This window comes from Indicator indicator, chromosome 26, assembly GCF_027791375.1.
Source record: "Indicator indicator isolate 239-I01 chromosome 26, UM_Iind_1.1, whole genome shotgun sequence".
NCBI lineage: Eukaryota > Metazoa > Chordata > Aves > Piciformes > Indicatoridae > Indicator > Indicator indicator.
This window is the reverse complement of record NC_072035.1, coordinates 405,898-424,903: the sequence shown is the minus strand read 5'-3', so window position 1 is coordinate 424,903 and position 19,006 is coordinate 405,898. Positions and strand designations below refer to the sequence as shown.

The 19,006-nt window shown below is 58.8% G+C and overlaps 1 protein-coding gene across 1 annotated transcript in view; it reads right to left on the bottom strand.

Moving 5' to 3' along the window:
* OSBP2 (oxysterol binding protein 2) overlaps positions 1-18,260 on the bottom strand; it is a 51,662-nt gene extending 33,402 nt beyond the window's left edge. The window contains exons 1-2 of the mRNA XM_054392608.1: positions 17,992-18,260; positions 1,703-1,911 (exon numbers count right to left, since the gene is read on the bottom strand). Coding sequence (XP_054248583.1) covers positions 1,703-1,911; positions 17,992-18,260 — 478 coding nt within the window. The remainder of the gene's footprint in view (positions 1-1,702; positions 1,912-17,991) is intronic.
* Between the last annotated feature and the right edge of the window lie 746 nt (positions 18,261-19,006).

Genomic DNA, 19,006 nt, shown 5'->3' with positions numbered 1-19,006 from the left:
GGGGTTGGCACTAGATGGTCTTTAAGGTTCCTTCCAAGCCAAACCCTCCTACAAGTCTATGAGTATCTGACCCTCAGGAGCAGGCCACAGCAGAACTCTTTGTGATCTCTCTGCCAGCAGCTGACTCAGCACAGCAGGGAGGCAGCACAGGAGCCACAGCTGCAGCCAGCCCGGGCCCTGTCCTCACCCAACAGCAGGGCCCGGGCTGGCTGCTGGTGGCAGGCAGCAGGTCCAGGCCCAAGGCCAGGGAGTCTCTGCCTTTGCTATTTTTATGTTAAGCCACCCCAGAGGCAGAGCTCCTGCCTGGGGGCAGCATCACCAACCTCCTCCTGCAGCCCTGCACTGGGGGCAGCTGGCTGGCTCCAGCCCTGCCCTGACACCACCCGGGTCCCACGCTGGGGGAGGAGGAGGAGGACGAGGAGGCACATCCCAAGCTCTCCCACAGGACAGCCCCTGCTGCACACACTCACCCTGTCCCACAGTGGCAGAAGTGCTGCTCAGCAGAGGGACAGCCAAGCAGCCAGCTCGCTGCAGCTGTGCCCTGGTGCAGTGTCAGGCTCTGCCAGGCTAAACAAGGCTGCCTGGCACCTCCTCCTGTGCCAGCTGTGCTCTGCCTGGCTGCTCACACCCCCTAGAGCTGCACTGTGGAGTGACACAGAGCTCACAGCACTGCCAGCAAATCCATTCGAGGAACACTTTGTGCTCACACAGGGCTGGGAAGCGCCTCACAGACAATCAGCTCCTGGGTGACCTTCAGGGACAGCTCAGCCTACAAAAGGCAAACCAGGTCAGGCCAGGGCTGGGGCCTTGGTCTCCTGCAACGCATCCTCAGTCAGCTGATGGCATCAAGCTGTGTGCTGCAGGGCACTCACTTGAGGGCAGGGATGGCATCCAGAAGGGTCTTGACAGGCTTGAGAAGTGAGGCAGTGCCAGCTGCAGGAGGGGCAGCAAGTCACAGGGCAAGGTCCTGCAGCTGGCTCAGGCCAAGCCCAGGCACAAATCCAGGCTGGGTGCAGAGGGGGCTGAGGGCAGCCCTGAAGAAAAAGCCTTGGGGGTGCTGGGTGCTGAGCAGCTGCCCAGGAGCCAGCAGTGGCCTCCTGCAGCCCTCAGGCAGCTGTGTGCTGGGCTGCAGCCAGAAGAGTGTGGGCAGCAGAGGGGATTCTGCCCCTTGGCTCTGCTCTGCTCAGACCTCAGCTCCAATCCTGCCTCCAGATCTGGTGTCCCCAGCAGGAGAAGGAAACAAACTCTCCCTAAGTGCTGCAGCCTGTCCCTGTGTCTCTGCCTGAGGAGCCTGTCCAGCTGTGCTGGCTCCAGGGTGCCTGCCACCTGCCTGGGACATTGCTGGGGGGTCCCTGCAGCAGGGCTGAGGGCAGTGATAGAGGACAGGGGCAGCTTAGATCCATGGGCTGGGGACAGAAGGGTGAGGTTCAGCAAGGCCAAGGGCTGCCGCGGGAGGGTGGCAGGGGTGGGCAGGGCAGGGTGGCAGGGGTTGGCAGGGCAGGGCAACAGTGCAGGGTGGCAGGGGTGGGCAGGGCAGGGCAGTAGGGGTGGGTGGCATGGCGGGGCAGCAGAGGTTGGCAGGGTGGGGCAGCAGAGGTTGGCAGGGTGGGGCAGCAGAGGTTGGCAGGGCGGGGCAGCAGAGGTTGGCAGGGCGGGGCAGCAGTGCAGGGCAGCAGGGGTGGGCAGGGCAGGCAGATCATACCTGATTGGTTGTTCCTGATGCGGATGGCCCTGGCCTTGGCCAGCTCCAGCGCCGTCACCCAGCGCTGCCTCTCCACCTCGCAGCTGGCCTTCAGGTGGTAGGTCCTGCCCCCGCTGGACAGGACGATATTGCAGGAGTCCTCAGTGTCGATGTGAGCTGTGGACAGGTTGATGGTGCCCCGGCAGGTGTGAGCCATCTCCGCCTGCGTCCTGCCAGGGCCAAGGGAAGGGTCAGTACCCGCAGCCCGCCCGGCCCCGAGCACCGCCCCCAGGGAACCCTGCAAGCACCGAGGATGGCTGGAGAAGAGCTCTAAGGTCCTGGATCCAACCATAACCCAGCTCATGGCCACTGAACTACAGCCTGCAGCTCCACCCCAACAGCTTCTGAGACATCTCCAGGCATGGGGACTCCACCACCTCCCTGGGCAGCCTGTGCCAAGCCCTGACCACTCCTGCAGCAAAGATGAGGACTACTCCTGTTCCTCGTCTCCAGCCTAACCCTCCCCTGGCACAGCTTCATCTATTTTCCTCTCCTCCTGTCGCTGGGGACTTGGGAGGAGAGACCAAGCCCAGCCTCACTGCAGCCTCCTCTCAGGGAGCTGTAGAGAGCAGTGAGGCCTCCCCTCAGCCTCCTCCTCTCAGATCCCCTCTGGGGCTGCTCTTCTCCAGGCTCTCAGCCCCAGGGAGCCTGAAGCCTTTGCTCCTCACAGAGCTGCTCCAGGCCCCTCAGCATCCTCATGGTTCTTCCCTGGACTCTCTCCAGCAGTTCCCTTCCTCTCTGGGACTATCTCTTCCCATGGCACAGTTTAATCTGGCCCAGCAATGTTCTCCCTTACCCATCTGGGGCAGCATGAAACATCCTCAGAGAGTTTGAAAGGCCCTAAATCCTCTCAAGCCTTGGTGCCCAGGAGAGGGAAGATGGGAGCAGGATGATGCCAGCCTCAGGGGCTCTTAAATGCCTCTCATCCAAGTCATCTCCAGAGTCCTCTCTCCCACCCCTCCCCTGACACCAGAAGATGCCCCAGGGGGGTAGGTGTCAGACAAGCCCTACAGGGGTTCTGCAGCGCACCACCTTACTATGCACTTACTCACTGAGCTGCAGGAGGAACTACAGCCACTGCTAGGGAACTGCCTGCTCCTTCCCTTGCCCCTGAGCCCACCCACCAGAGCCCTCCTCCAGGTCTATCCTTCATCCTTCTCCTCTCCAGACTCAACAGCCCCAGGGCTCTCAGCCTTCCTCCACAGCAGAGCTGTTCCAGGCCCTTCATTATCCTCACAGCCTCTGTTGGACTCTCCACAGCAGGTCTCTGTCTCTCTGGAAGTGGGGAGCTCAGAACTGGGCACAGCATTGCAGGGGTGGTCTGAGCAGGGCAGAGCAGAGAGGCAGCAGAACCTCCCCAGCCCTGCTGGCCACACTGCTCCTGCTGCAGCCCAGCATCACCTCACAGCTCCGCAGACAGCAGCAGGTGAACATCACAGGGCCCTGGAGCAGCTCCCCAGGCAAGGACAAACATTTCCATCCTGGTCTGTCAGGAAGAGACTGAGGCAAGGGAACCTCTCAGTGTGACAGATGGGCTGCAAAGAACACTTCCAGGAGCCACCTTCTGCTCTCAGAGAGAAGAAGACATTTGCCTGCATCTGTTCAGGGCTTCCCAGCAGCCTGTTCCCTGCTGGGGGGAAAAAGGAAAGTCCCCAGCATGTGAGGAGAGGGGAGTGGTGGTCCAGCACCCATCCCTGGGAGGGCAGAGGGTGTCCTGCAGAGGGCTGTGGAAGGGCAGCAGCCCTGCAAAGCACAGCCAAGAGATAACACCACCTGTGCCTGGCACTGCAGGGCCTGAAGGGCACTGAGGAGGAACCCCCTGCAGCAGGACCAGCTGGAAAGCAGCACCACAGGGATAGCCAAGGGAAGTGGGGCCCAGGAGGGACTTTCCAAGCCCAGCAGTAAGCAGGATTCCTGTTCAGCACATCACAAGCTGGTTCAGTACAGCTCTCCCACACCCCCAGCTCCATGTGACAAACAGCTCAGGCTTTGGGTTGGGTTTTTTCTCTTCCTCTTTTTCCCCTCCAGCAAAGCCACAGCCCAAGCCCACAGAGGCAAAGAGCAAAGAGCTGTGCTGGGATTGCCACCACCAGACAGGACTGCTGCTATTTAAAGGCTGATTAATCTGCAGCTGCCAGCACTCAGGACGGGCACAGATTAGTAACCAGCAGATTCCAGGGCACAGCCAGGCTGCCAGCCTCACCATCCAGAGGGATGCCCCAGAGCTGGGCACCCACTGCCCCTGCACAGAAGACAATTCCCCCCCTGAGCCATCCAGCAGCTTCCCACGCTGGCTGCTGGGACAGGCACCTGGGGCCCAATCCTGCTGAGCTGCAGCCAGCACTGCACGAGCAAGGACTGGGGGGGGAAGGGGGGGGGAGGGGGCGCTGAGCTGTAAACCTGAGAGGTGCAGTAAGAGAAGTGATGATGGAATGGCTCAGGCTGGAAGGGACCTCAGAGAGCATCAGCTCCAACCTCCTGCCATGGGCAGGGACACCTCTCAACTAGACTTGGGTTCCCCAAGGCCTCATCCAGCCTGGCCTTGAACACCCCCAGGCAGGAGGCAGCCACAGCCTCCCTGGGCAGCCTGTGCCAGACTCTCACCACCCTCAAACTCAACAACTTCTTCCTCAGCTCCACTCTAACCCTGCTCTGCCTCAGCTTCAAACCATTCCCCCTTCGCCTGGCTCTAGACACCCTCAGCAAAAGCCTCTCTGCAGCCTTCCTGCAGGATCCCTTCAGGTCCTGGCAGGCAGCTCTGAGGTCCCCCTGGAGCCTTCTCCTCTCCAGGCTGCATGTCCCCAGCTCCCTCAGCCTGGCCTCACAGCAGAGCTGCTCCAGCCCTTGGATCATCTTTGTGGTCTCCTCTGGACTCACCCCAGCAGCTCTGTGTCCTTCTTACGATAGTTTATCTTTTTCCCTCCTGACCACTGCTGAGGATTCCTGGCAGCAAACCTGCCCTGTGCACCTGGTAGACTCAGAAATGTCTTTTAAAAGCTAATCCTGAAGGCTCATCCAGGTTGGATGAGGCCTTGAGCACCTAAATCAAGTTGAGAGGTGCTCCTGTCCATGGCAGGGAGGTTGGAGTAGAGGATCTCTGAGGTCCCTTCCAACCTGAGCCATCCTGTGGTTCTCTGATCCTGCAGAGCTCAGCAAGTGGAAGCCTGCACAGGGACTCACTCTTGGGGTTTTAATGAATAAAAAAAATAACAACAAATAGACAAAATAAAGCAGGCTGTAAAAATACCAAAAACCCAACAAACCAAGACCCAAAAGGTTCCCAGGATGGTTCCTCATTCATTGCACCACTTCATGCTATCTCCTCCCCACCCTTGCAGAGGCTGGGGGTGGCCCCAGCTGATAAGGGATATCAGCACTGCCAACATGGGCACACAGAAGGAGCTCTTCAAGCACTGCTTCAGGTGAGAATCTTCCCTTGCTCCCAGGGTGAAGTCTCCCCTGGCTCTGCAGGGCAAAGGGAAGCCCTCCACACAGCCTGGATGCTGCATAACCACAGCTCTGCTCCAGACCCTGCTGCCCAGCCAGGGCTGGCACTCCTCCATCTCCAGCAGAAGGCTGCAAGGGAGCTGAGAATGAGCAAAGAAAGCAAAGCCAACGTGGTTGGGAAGGCAGCGCAGTGCCTGGCCAGGAGCAAGCCCCTAAGGGCAGCCCAGCAGGGCAGTCGGGAGCCCGGCAGGGCAGGCGGGACCCCAAGCAGGGCAGCAGCCCCGACTGACACAGCAAACCCCACACAGAGCTCAGCTCAGAATCCAAGCCATGAGCTCAGCAGCTTCAGCAGAGCCCTGGCTGTGCAGCTGGGCAGGGGAAGAAAGGCTGCAGCCAGCATCTCCTGATGCTACTGCTGCTGCTGCAGCGTCCTTGGGGACAGTGACAAAAGCTCCTGAGGCACACCTCTGACACCTCTGCACTGCCTCCTCTGCACTGGAGTTCCTCCCACAGAACACCCTGGAACTGGTTAGCCTGGAGAAGACCTTTTGGATCACCCAGTCCAAGCCTGAGCCCAGCACTGCCAGGGCACCACCAAACCATGGCCCTCAGCACCACATCTCCAGAGCTTTGAATCCCCTCCAGGCATGGGGACTCCACCACTGCCATCGGCAGCCTGGGCCAGGCCTGGACAGCCCTCAAGGGGAAGAAATTGTTCATCATGTGCAACCTAAACCTCCCCTGGGGCAATGTGAGACTCTTCCCTTGTGCTGTCCCTTGTTCCTTGGGAGCAGAGCCCAAGCCCCAGCTGGCTCCAGCCTCCTCTCAGGAGCTGCAGAGAGCAATCAGCTCTCCCCTCAGCCTCCTTTTCTCCAGCCAGACACCCCCAGGTCCCTCAGCTGCTCCTCCCCAGCTCTGTTCTCCAGACTCTGCCCCAGCTCTGTTGCCCCTCTCAGGACCCTCCTGGGCAGTGGGTGCCTCAGCTCTCCTCTGCCTAAGCCTTGCCTTCATGCAGCTCCTGCAGATAAAGCCTCGGCTCAGGGCTGCATTCTGGTAACCACACAGACACCTGAAAAGGAGCCCAGCTGCAGCTGCTGGCCAGAGCCCAGGGCTGCCAGCACAGCAGGGCTGCTGCCAGAGCCACAGCAACCAGGCACATGCTTGGTGCTCCAGAGCAGCCTCTCAGCCATCCTGCTCCTCTCTCTGAAACTGAACAGCTTCTTCCTCAGCTTCAAACCACCCCCCCTGGTCCCATTGAAGGCACAACACAGTTCTGCAGCCCCACACCACCTCCTCCAGCCCAGAAGCTCATCTCAAGTGGCAGCTGGGGGCTTGCATTTGTCCTGCCCTCCTTCCATTGGGAGCAGAACAAGAGGCATCAGAACCAGACACAGGCTGCAAGCTGCACATCAATAATTCAGATGCAGCTCCTGTGTGTCCTCCAAAGGCTCCTCGAGTTTCACCAGAGGCTTCTCTGATGCAAGACCTGAGGTGCTGCTATTTATTTTCTCAAAGCAGTTCCCACCAGGGATGCTCTACTGGTGTGGCAGCGGAAGCAAGGCCAGAGCTGACCTAACAACATTTCCTCCATCAAATCTTCTCCATTCATGGATTCATGGAATGGGTTGGGTTGGAAGGGAGCTTAAAGCTCATCCAGTGCCAACCCCCTGCCATGGGCAGGGACACCTCCACCAGCCCAGGTTGCTCAAGGCCTCATCCAGCCTGGCCTTGAACACCTCCAGGGAGGGGACAGCCACAGCCTCCCTGGGCAGCCTGTGCCAGTGTCTCCCCAGCCTCACACTGAAAAACTTCTTCCTCATCCCCAGTCTCAATCTGCCCTCCTCAATCAAGCTCCAATCCATTGCCTCCCATCCTGTCGCTCCCAGCCCTTGCCAGAAGTCCCTCCCCAACTCACCTGGAGCCCCTTCAAGTACTAGAAGGCTGCTCTGAGGTCTCCCTGGAGCTTTCTCTTCTCAGTGCTGAACAGCCCCAACTCTCCCACCCTGCCCTCATAGGGGAGGTTCTCCAGCCCTCTGATCACTTCAATGGTGATGTGGGACCCAAAGCTACCCTGCTGCCAGCCACCATGCCAGGTGTATGCCCCAGAACAACACATGGCCTTGTCTGGACAGGGCACTGCTGGTGACAGTGTGGGGCTCACTGCAACCCCCCCAGGGGCTGCTCATGTAGGGTTGGATGGAAATGAAATCAAGAGCAAAGGAGCACCAGCAGTGCTAGAAATGAACTACAGTTATTAATTACAAATACACCTGAGGTGTGTAAGTGGAGTTTACTTACAGAGCCCCAGCATGGTGAGGGTGGAAGGGAGCTCTGGAGCTCACCCAGTCCAAGCCCTGCTCCAGCAGGGCACCCACAGCAGCTTGCCCAGGAGCACAATGCCCAGGGGGAGTTGGAAGCTCTCCACACAAGGTCACTCCACAACCTCTCTGGGCAGCCTGCTCCAGGTCCCCAGCACCCTCACACTAAACAACTTTCTCCTCCTCCTGCTCAGATGGAACCTTCTGGTTCCAGTTTGTGTCCCTTGCCCCTTGGCCTGTCCCTGGGCACCACTGAGCAGAGTCTGGCCCCAGCCTCTTGCTCTCCAGAGCTCCTTTAGCTCTTGCTGATAATTGCTCAGCTCCCCTCTGGGGCTGCTCTTCTCCAGGCTCTCAGTCCCAGGGCTCTCAGCCTTTGCTCCTCACGGAGCTGCTCCAGGCCCCTCGGCATCCTCACAGTTCTCCCCTGGACTCTCTGCAGCAGTTCCCTGCCTCTCCTGCACTGGGGACCCCAGAAGCAGACACAGCTCTGAGCTGAAAAACAGAAGTTTGTGGAACCACCCCTGTGCATTTCACAAACAAAGAGAAACCTCCAAAATTGGGAAGGTTCCCAGAAGTAGCCAGTTAGTTGCCATGGGTATTTTCTGCTGCCACAAAAAACTCTAATCCTGTGTTCAGATGAGTGACAGCCACCAAGCACCAACTCAGCTAGGAAGCAGCCACCACCAAGCTCCTGACAGCAGGGCTGCACTGACAGCCCAGCACCACCCAGCACCTCAGGGAGCACACCTGAAACTGAGGGGCCCCAAGCCATGGCCCAGCAACAGCAGGTCAAGGGTCTGCCCAAAGGACCTTTGCTGCCCACCCAGGGTTACTGCTGCCAGCCTCTGGAATCACAGCTGAAGGAGCACTTTGCTGTTCTCCTCTCCCTCCACTCTGCCCTCCTGAGCCCACTCCTGCAGAACTGGGTCCAGTTCTGGGCTGCCCAGTTCAGGAGAGACAGGGAACTGCTGGAGAGAGTCAGGGGAGGCTGGGAAGCTGCTGAGGGGCCTGGAGCAGCTCTGTGAGGAGCAAAGGCTGAGAGCCCTGGGGCTGAGAGCCTGGAGAAGAGCAGCCCCAGAGGGGAGCTGAGCAATGCTCAGCAAGAGCTGAAGGAGCTGTGGGGGGCAAGAGGCTGGGGCCAGGCTCTGCTCAGTGGTGCCCGGGGACAGCACAAGGGGCACAAACTGGAACCCAGGAGCTTCATAGCTTCTTGGAATGTTGGAAGGGACCTCAAAGATCATCCAGTTCCAACCCCCTGGCATGAGCAGGGACACTTTCCACCAGCCCAGGTTGCTCAGGGCCTCATCCAGCCTGGCCTTGAACACCTGCAGGATTAAACACCAGCCTGGGCACCGTGCTCCTGGGCAGGCTGCTGTGGGTGCCTGCTTCAGCAGGGGGGTTGGACTGGATGATCCTCAGAGGAGCCTTCCAACCCCCCAGCATGGGGCTGTGAGATTCTTTCCAAGGCCACTCAGCTGCAGGGCTGAGGTGTCAGGAGCATCCACAGCTACTGCCAAGCCTCAAGGGAGATGCTCAGATGCACACAGCAGCAACACACAGGCAGGAGCAGCTCAGGACAACATTTCCCTGCTCAAGGGCTTAGCAGAAACCTGCTCCAGCTAGTAGTGACAGAGTGGGACTGGCTGCTTGGTGAAAGGGAAGGAAAAGAGCAAGGGACAGACTCCCACTCCCCCAGCTCCACCTTCACAAGCACTGCAGGAGGTGCTGCCCCCTGCCCAGGCAGTGCTGCTCAGCCAGGGAGGCTTGGAGCACTCAGCCTATTTTTAGGGAGCCAGGCCCTCCCCTTGAGTCACCGTGGGGACAGACACCTCCAGGCTCGTGATTCCCGAGCAGAGAGATCCTTCAAGCAGCAGGAAAAAGATCAACTAAAGCAGCAAAGCTGAGAGAAGTGCAGCTTGGCCCAAAGGAGCTGCAAGGAGGGAGGCTGGCAGCAGGGCAGCTGTGAGCTGCTGCATCCTGCTGACACTGCAGCACGGCCCTGGAGTCCTGGAACTGCATCACACAGAGAGGCACAACCACAGCCAGCAGCAGGGCACAGCCAGCAGCAGGGCACAGCCAGCAGCAGGGCACAGCCAGCAGCAACAGCACCTGGGGACAGGTTTCAGTAGAGCAGTGCCAGGAGCCTCTTGCTTGCAGAGGGGAATGGTGACAGTGCCCAGAGAGGAACCAAGCAGCAGGTCCTGCAAAGCTGGGCTGCAGCCAGAGGAGTGTGGGCAGCAGGGCAGGGGAGAGGATTCTGCCCCTTGGCTCTGCTCTGCTCAGACCTCAGCTCCAATCCTGCCTCCAGCTCTGGTGTCCCCAGCAGGAGAAGGACACAGAGCTGCTGGGGGGAGTCCAGAGAGACTTTTGCTGAGGGTGTCTAGAGCCAGGCCAAGGGGGAATGGTTTGAAGCTGAGGTAGAGCAGGGTTAGAGTGGAGCTGAGGAAGAAGTTCTTGAGTGTGAGGGTGGTGAAAGTCTGGCACAGGCTGCCCAGGAAGGCTGTGGCTGCCTCCTGCCAGGGGGTGTTCAAGGCCAGGCAGGATGAGGGCTTGAGGCACCTCCAAATCTAGTTGAGAGGTGTCCCTGCCCATGGCAGGGGGTTGGAGCAGATGCTCTCTGAGGTCCCTTCCAGCCTGAGCCACTCTAGGATTCTGATATTTGTTCTACCCTCACCCCAGTGCTGCCAGTGGGGATCCTGCCACATGCCTGTGGCACCTTGCCTGCCATTTGCATTTGTAAGTCTGCAGCTGACTCCTGCAGGCCCAGAGGCTCCTGGCTGGCCTCCCCCTCCCCCTCTGTGAGTCAGCAATCAGTGTCCAGCAGCAGCCAGCACAGCCAGCCCGGCTATGGCTCCAGCTTTAAATCCCTCTGCCCAGCCTGCAGTTGGCAGGCAGGGGAATCTGAAGACATTAATTATTAAAGGAGATTTTTGATCAAAACCAAACAAAGGCTGATCTGAAGTGTAGCAAGATCCCTGCCAAGGTGCCCACAGGAACCACTGGAATAATTGAACCACACAAAGACGACCTGAAGGGGAATTTAAGTCCTCCTGTGAGCTCAGGCTTTGAAGTGCTCTTCTGTGCAGGGGTCAGACCTCCAGGATATCATCCACAAGGATGATCCAAGGGCTGGAGCAAGCTGTGCGCTGCAGGGCACTCACTTGAGGGCAGGGATGGCATCCTGAAGAGTCTTGACAGGCTTGAGAAGTGAGGCAGTGCCAGCTGCAGGAGGGGCAGCAAGTCACAGGGCAAGGTCCTGCAGCTGGCTCAGGCCAAGCCCAGGCACAAATCCAGGCTGGGTGCAGAGGGGGCTGAGAGGAGCCCTGAAGACAAAGCCTTTGGGGTGCTGGGTGCTGAGCAGCTGCCCAGGAGCCAGCAGTGGCCTCCTGCAGCCCTCAGGCAGCTGTGTGCTGGGCTGCAGCCAGAGGAGTGTGGGCAGCAGGGCAGAGGGGATTCTGCCCCTTGGCTCTGCTCTGCTCAGACCTCAGCTCCAATCCTGCCTCCAGTTCTGGTGTCCCCAGCAGGACAAGGACACAGAGCTGCTGGGGGGAGGCCAGAGGAGACCACAAAGATGAGCCAAGGGCTGGAGCAGCTCTGCTGTGAGGCCAGGCTGAGGGAGCTGGGGACGTGCAGCCTGGAGAGGAGAAGGCTCCAGGGGGACCTCAGAGCTGCCTGCCAGGACCTGAAGGGATCCTGCAGGAAGGCTGCAGAGAGACTTTTGCTGAGGGGGTCTAGAGCCAGGCCAAGGGGGAATGGTTTGAAGCTGAGGCAGAGCAGGGTTAGAGTGGAACTGAGGAAGAAGTTCCTCAGTCTGAGGGTGGGTGGAACAGAGCTCTCTGGGGTCCCTTCCAACCTGAGCCTCTGTAGGATTCTCTGATGAGGATTCTCTGATGTTAGAGCAGGAGAGCTTCCTGCTTTCAGCTTACTCCCATTTCTGGGGGACCACCTGAGCTGCTGGCCACCAGCTCCAGATCTGAACAGCCCCGCAGAAGCAGAGGGCACCAATGTCACCACACACTCACAGAACCAGCTTGGTTGGGAAAGTCCTTCAAGAACACCGAGTCCAACCATTCTCTAACTCTACCGTGCCCCTCAGCACCACATCTCTGCCTCTTTTAAACCCCTCCAGGGACTCAGCCATGTCCCTGGGTAGCCTGTGCCTGACAACCCTCGCAGTGAAGATGCTTCTTTTAATACCCAACCTCAGCCTGCCCTGCTGCAAGCTGAGGCTCCCTGAGGTGCCTGACAGGACTCAAGGCTGGTGCCTGGCCATGATGCAATTCTCATGTGAGCAGCACACAGCAGCACGACTTTGCTGCCACAGACAAATCCACCTACAGACAACAGGATAGCAGCCCAAGGCCTTCCCCAGGAGCTCAGCGCCCGCGCTGACTGCAGCCTCCTCAGCAGGAGGGAACCAGGCAGGTTCCAAAGGGTGCTGCAAGCACCAGCACCACAGGCTGCTCACACTGCTTCTGCCAAGCACCATCAGCTCCCTCACTGGTGACTCACTGTGGGCATGGCAGCTGACAGACCACGCAAGCACCAGCTGGAACCTGCAGTGGGAGCTGAGCACACCACCCCGGGAGAAAGGCAGGCAGAGGAGCTGCAGCCAGATGGCAGGTGATGCCCACCAGCACTGGGGCAGAGGAGAGGGCCACATGGCTCCTGGGCTGTGCCAAGCACCATACAGCCAGGCCAGGCCAAGGCTGGCAGCGATTCCTCTGAGGGCAGCAGAGGCTCCGCTGGCACCAAGCTGCAGCCTGCCCTCAGCTGCAAGAGGCAGAGCTAAGCAGCAGCTACCAGCAGGGTGTGGGACACAGACAGGCCTGGAGCAGTAACCTTGTCCTGCTCTTACAGAGGGCATCAAGGCAGGGTACAACCAGCAAAGGTTAACTACAGCTCTGTGCTCCTCAGCACGGTTCAGTATCTGCAGGGCACCTCCAGGGACTGCTCAGAAGGGGCTGTGGGGATAGGCCCAGGGGCAAGGGTTTGGAACTGGAGCAGGGCAGGGTTAGGTTGGACAGCAGGAGGAAGCTCTGCACAGGGAGGGTAGGGAGACACTGGCACAGGCTGCCCAGGGAGGTGCTTGAGGCTCCATCCCTGCAGACATCCAAGCTCAGCCTTGCTGTGTCCCTGTGCAACCTGCTCTGGTTGGAAGTGTCCCTGCTGATGCCCTTGGAGGGTCCCTTCCAGCCCAATGCAACCTGTGACTCTGTGACTGTCCCAGCACAGCTTTAAACTGGGAACAGAGCAATCAAGCCTGCAGCAAGTAGCCCAGCAGGGCTCATCCTGCACCACAGCAGCACTCAGTGCTGTGCCAGCACCGTGTCCACAGCTCCCAGGCACAGAAGGGAAGCTTCCCAGCAGGCAGGCAGGCAGGCACTGGGTGAACAGAGCTCCCCAGCAGAGCCCAGATGGCTGAAGGCAGCACCTTGTGCAAACAGGAGGAGTGGGAACACAAATTACACCACTGCTCCAAAAGCAGCTCAAAGGCACTGTGCCGCCCCAGGGCTGTCCTTAAAAGCTGGCACCCTGGAGGCACTGGACCAAGCAAATGGTCAAGGAGAGGCAGCTCTTGCCTGCAGAGGGACCAGGAACAACAAGGGGGAGATGGGATCCAGGAGGTGCCACCTGAACATGAGGAGAAACTTTTGGTGTGAGGGTGCTGAGGCCTGGAGCAGGCTGCCCAGAGAGGTTGTGGAGTCTCCTGCTCTGGAGTCTTTCCAACCCCCTGGATGTGTTCCTTTGTGCCCTTCCCTGGGTGCCCCTGCTCTGTCAGGGGGTTGGGCTGGATGCTGTCTGGAGGTCCCTTTCAAGCCCTGGTATGCTGTGATTCTGTGCACCCTGTGCTCTGTCCTGTCAAAGGCTCTTAGAACACCTAACCAATGGACCCCAGGCTGCAGAGCAAACATCCAGAAAAGGCAAGATGAAACTCAGGCTCTAGTGTGAGGTGTCCCTGCCCATGGCAGGGGGGTTGGAACTAGATGATCCTTGAGGTCCCTTCCAACCCTGACAATTCTGTGATTCTCTACTGAAGATGAGAGGCTGCTTGGAGAAGACAACTCTCACCTGGAGCATTGATCACAAGAGCCAAAGCTCATCTCTGATGAATTAATACTTACCTGGAGATCTCCCCAGTCTCCCTGCAAACACTGCCCTGCTCAAGGTGATTAGGTTCTGCTGTGCAGAGGCACTAATTATAGCTAATGAGACATCTGTAAGTAGCAACCTATCAGAGCAGTTCAGGGAGGGAGCTGTGGTTGTTAGCAAGTCAAGTGGAGGGGCTGTGCCAGGATCAAACTGCCTCCCAACACTGGCAGCACCCTTGTGCTGCTGGCTGCCAAGTCAGACAGAAAACTTAGTCAAAAAACAACCTAAGAGGGACACTCAAGGGCAATCAAAATGGTCCCACAGTCCTGCTGTGCCTGGACGTTCATAAAGCCATACGGAATCCCAGAATGCCAGCATGAAGGGGCTGGAAGGGAGCTCTGGAGCTCACCCAGTCCAAGCCCTGCTCCAGCAGGGCACCCACAGCAGCTTGCCCAGGAGCACAATGCCTAGGAGGGGTTGGAAGCTCTCCACACAAGGACACTCCACAACCTCTCTGGGCAGCCTGCTCCAGGTCCCCAGCACCCTCACACTAAACAACTTTCTCCTCCTCCTGCTCAGATGGAACCTTCTGGTTCCAGTTTGTGTCCCTTGCCCCTTGGCCTGTCCCTGGGCACCACTGAGCAGAGGCTGGCTCCAGCCTCTTGCTCTCCAGAGCTCCTTTAGCTCTTGCTGAGCATTGCTCAGCCCCCCTCTGGGGCTGCTCTTCTCCAGGCTCTCAGCCTTTGCTCCTCACAGAGCTGCTCCAGGCCCCTTAGCAGCTTCCAGGCTCCCCTGGACTCTCTCCAGCAGTTCCCTGTGTCCCCTGAACCAGGATGACCAGAACTGGACCCAGGACTCCAGATGTGACCTCCCTAGGGCAGTGGAGGAGGAGAACCTCCTGGCCACACTTACCTTCATGCAGCTCAGGACCCCATTTGCCTTCTTGGCCATGAGGACACCTTGCTGGCTCATGGGCAACTTGGCATCCTCCAGCACTCCCCTTGGCTGGGACCCAGGAGGTTCCACCTCAGCATGAGGAGAAAGTTTGGTGAGGGTGCTGGAGGCCTGGAGCAGGCTGCCCAGAGAGGTTGTGGAGTCTCCTGCTCTGGAGCCTTTCCACTCCCCTGGATGTGTTCCTCTGTGCCTTGCCCTGGGTGCCCCTGCCTTGGCAGGGGGTTGGACTGGATGCTGTCTGGAGGTCCCTTCCACACCCTGATGTTCTGTGATCCTGTGACCAGCAGGGAAGCTTTGGTACCAGTGAGATTTTGATGTCTGCATAGATGCAAGAGAGAGAGAGGAGGCTTTGGAAAGAATTCTCTAATTGGGAGCTTTGCCTCTGCAAAAGCTGTGCCTGTGAAGCCACCTGGGTGACACAAAGGTGCTGCACCTGCCTGTCCAAGAAGAGCCCAGAGAGCAGCTCCTTGCTCCCAGTCAGGTGCCATCACAACAGGACCTCCCAAGAGGATCTGAAGAGCTCAACTTCCTAAACAAAACAACCTACCAGGAAGCACCAAGCACTGGTGCCAGGCTGGTTTTAAAGCAAGCTGAGAGGCAAGAAAGGTAAGGCAAATGAGAGAGCTTCAATCTGCATCCAAATAAATACCTTTCAGTATCTGCAGGGGAACTCCATGAGGCTGGGCAGGGACTGTTTAGAAGGAGCTGTGGGGATAGGCCCAGGGGCAAGGGTTTGGAACTGGAGCAGGGCAGGGTTAGGTTGGACAGCAGGAGGAAGCTCTGCACAGGGAAGGTAGGGAGACACTGGCACAGGCTGCCCAGGGAGGTGCTTGAGGCTCCATCCCTGCAGACATCCAAGCTCAGCCTTGCTGTGTCCCTGGGCAGCCTGCTCTGGCTGGAGGTGTCCCTGCTGCCTGCAGGGGGTGGACAAGATGCCCCTGGAGAGTCCCTTCCAGCCCAGTGCCAGCTGTGACTCTGTATTAAAGCAACCCTAGCCCTACCCCAGCCTCTCTGCCTGGGGCACTGTGCAGGGAGTGCTGTGAGCTGCCCCCTGCATGCTGGCCTGGCTGTCACTGACCAGTGCTGCTTCTGAAGAGGACTTTGAAGGCTTCTCTCCATTTAGCAAGAACTTCACCACCTGGTCCCTACTATATATTTTTGTACTCCTGACTCACAACCAAATTAACTCAGCCCTTATCAAGCCCCACAATGAAAACCTTCAGCAGCCCTGTCCCCAGAGCAGCTGCTGCAGGATGGCTCCACCAAACACTGCAGCTCCAGCTCCCTTCACGTGCTGCTCAGAAGCACTTCCTTGGGTGTTTTTGTTTGTTGTTTCAGCCTAAAACAGATCAACTTGTTTTCAAATAACCCCCAGCTGTCCCAACCTAAAATAATAGTTGAAGCAAACCACTTGTTTGCTCATGACAGCCTTGGCAGCAACACAGAAGTGTTCTGAGAAGGTTATGAGCAGAGCATTAAACTACAACAACCTTTTCAAGCCACAGATCTCTGCTGGTCCAGAGTTGGACAGGAGCTAAATGGAATGAACATACCAGAAGGGATTCCAAGCAAATTAGCTTAATTACTAAGAGGTAACTACATTCTTGTGGGGGTTTGTGTTCTGGAGCACTTTTGGGGGTGGTTCAAACACCTCCAAGTAGATCAACACATCACTGAACTCCTGACCTGCAACCTGCCATGGTCTGACTCCAGGACCCAGCTTTGAGATCTCTCTCTTTAGAGCTGGAGTAGTTAAAATCAACATCTGAGAGCAAGCTGAAAGTCAAGGATCTGCTTCAGGCTACGTGGCACGAAGTGGAGCAGAGAGGAAAGCAGATGAACTTTGCCAGGAGGAAAAGAGTTTTTACACAGCAGTCCACACTCACAGGGATTGGTACTTCCATGATGCATTATCAACTGCCTGACTATATTTAATATCCAGGACTGTCTCCCTGCTCTGAAACACAGCCAGCATCTACTGCACAACACTGAAGGTGACAGAGCAGTTGTTTTGCAAAGGACAAGAGGAAACACGATCCTTTCCAAAGGAGAAAAACACCAAACCCCTCCAGCAGTGGCAGGTTTATTTTCACCACTCCACCAGCACAGGAAACACAAGACTCAATCACAGAGCCATGGACCTGTTTTGGTTGGAAAAGGACCTCTAAGGATCTCTAAGTCCAACTCCATGGCTCTGAAAGCAATTCCTGCACTGGCAAGAAGCCAGCCAAGAGATCAGAGCTGTGTGAAGGAGATGTGAACCCACAGGAAACAGGATGTGCAGGAGATGTGGTCCAGCCCTAGGTCTCCAGTGCCACAGAGAGGATGAACAAGCTCAGACTGCTCCGTTTTCAAGAGAATGGAACCAGTCCCTGGTTTAGTGGTGCCCAGGGATGGGACAAGGGGCAATGGGCACCAACCAGAATCCAGGAGGTTCACTGACACATGAGGAGAAACTTGTTTGGTGTGAGGGTGCTGGAGGCCTGGAACAGGCTGCCCAGAAAGGTTGTGGAGTCTCCTTTCTCAGGAGAGCTTCCAACTCCCCCTGGGCATTGTGCTCCTGGGCAAGCTGCTGTGGGTGCCCTGCTGGAGCAGAGGGGTTGGACTGGGTGAGCTCCAGAGCTCCCTTCCACCCCAGCACCCTGTGATTCTGCAGCTCTAACTGCTGTCAGAGAGAACCTTCCATGACACCACCACCTCGGATCAAACCTTGCAGCCTCCTGCCCCATCTGCTCCCCACTGAACCTGCAGCAAGGTCTGTCCAAAAACCACCGCAGCAGACAGTACAGAAAGCCAGGCAGGGATCCCGAGTCCCGGCTAAGTGCTACAACCTGCTTCCTTCCTCCCTCCACCGACACAGCCTCCTGGCTCGGCTGCCTCCCAGGCCCTCCTGTCCCCCCAGGCACCGGAACCGCAGCGCTCGCCCTTTCACACGTTACTGGGAATGTTTGCAGCCTCTGCCCTCCCGCCCGGGCACGAAGCGGCAGCAGGAGCAGGTTACAGAAGGGAATCGATTTGTAGTGAGAAGGAGTCTGGGGGGATGAAGGGGCGCGGGGGTTTGCTAGCAGGCTGCGGGTTCTGGCTTTAAGGGCAGCTGGAGCAGCGGCGCCGCTGCAGCAGGAGCCGCAGGGATGGGAGATCTCCCCGGACGAGCCCCGCAGAGGGTCTGCACCGGAGCCCGCCGGCACCGAGACCTCGGGCACTGAGTTTCGCTTCAAAAGGAAACCAAAAGCCACAGCGCAAACGGAGCGAAACCGAGAGACCGCCGTGCTGCGGGAGCGCAAACCCTCACACCCCGCCACCGGAGGGGTCTGGCGGGGACGCCCGACCCCGGGGGCGGCACGAGGCAGCCGGAGGACGCAGTGCCCGCCGCGGCAGGCCCGAGCGGAGCGGCCACCGGTACCGGCCTGTTCCCCACCCCAACCCCCGTCTGGGTACCTGTAATAGCTGAGCAGTCCGTTGCTGAGCACAAACCAGCGGCGCTGGTAACCCTTCAGGTAGTTGGTCCACTTGAATAGCCAGCCCTTGTACGTGTCGGAGCCCGGGGCGGCGGGCGGCCCCCCCGCCACGCCCCCGCCGCCCCGGCCCCCCGGCTCCGCGCTCATGGCCGGCAGCTCCTGGCAGGCCAAGCAGGGGACGGCGCTGAGGAGAGAAACCAGCCCGCGGGTGCTGTTGCCGCCGCCACACAGCGCGGCCGCCTTCCCCATAGACCCCGCGACTCGACTCGGCTCGGCGCCCGCCGCTCCGCTCCGCCGGGCACCGGCGCGGGGGCGGTGCCGCCAACACGTGACGCCGGGCTGGGGAAGGGGTGGGAGCGAGGAGAGAGGGGCGCGGGAGGCGGTGTCACGGCGCGGGCGCCCCCTGGCGGCGGGGTGGGGAGGGTTTGCGCTCCCGCAGCACGTTACTTCGACATCCCCCGAGCCGTCATTTGGCCGGCCCGCAGGTACCGGCGGATGGGTATCGCGGGCTCGCCGACCTCTACCTTTCCAGCCGATTCCGCTGAACAAGCGGTCTGTGTCTCGGCGGAGCGTTGGAGAAGGCTCCGGACAGCAGACGCCGGAGCTGCAGCCTGAGGAGCCCTCTCAGCCCACCACGGCGCTGCCCATGGTCCTTTCTCGTTTATGAGCTGGGTCACATCTGAATAGGTTCCTGTGAATAGGTTCCCTCTCCACAGAGAGCCCAGCAAAGCACCACAGGAACCTGTGACAGATTCTGCCCTGCCAGGAACCCCTGTGTCTACCAAGGCTCCTTCTCTTCATGGCCCAGGGGATCATCTTTCTCTGATCTCTCTAATCTGCTCTGATCCCCCCTGATCCCATTACTGCTCACCCATCACCTGCACCCCTGCTGCCTCATGACAGCCCTGCCAGCACAGGCAGCCCAAAGCAGGACCTCCTGCTAGCCTTGCTGGGCTCTCACGGGGATGGAGAGTGAATGAAGGGGCTCCTCCAGC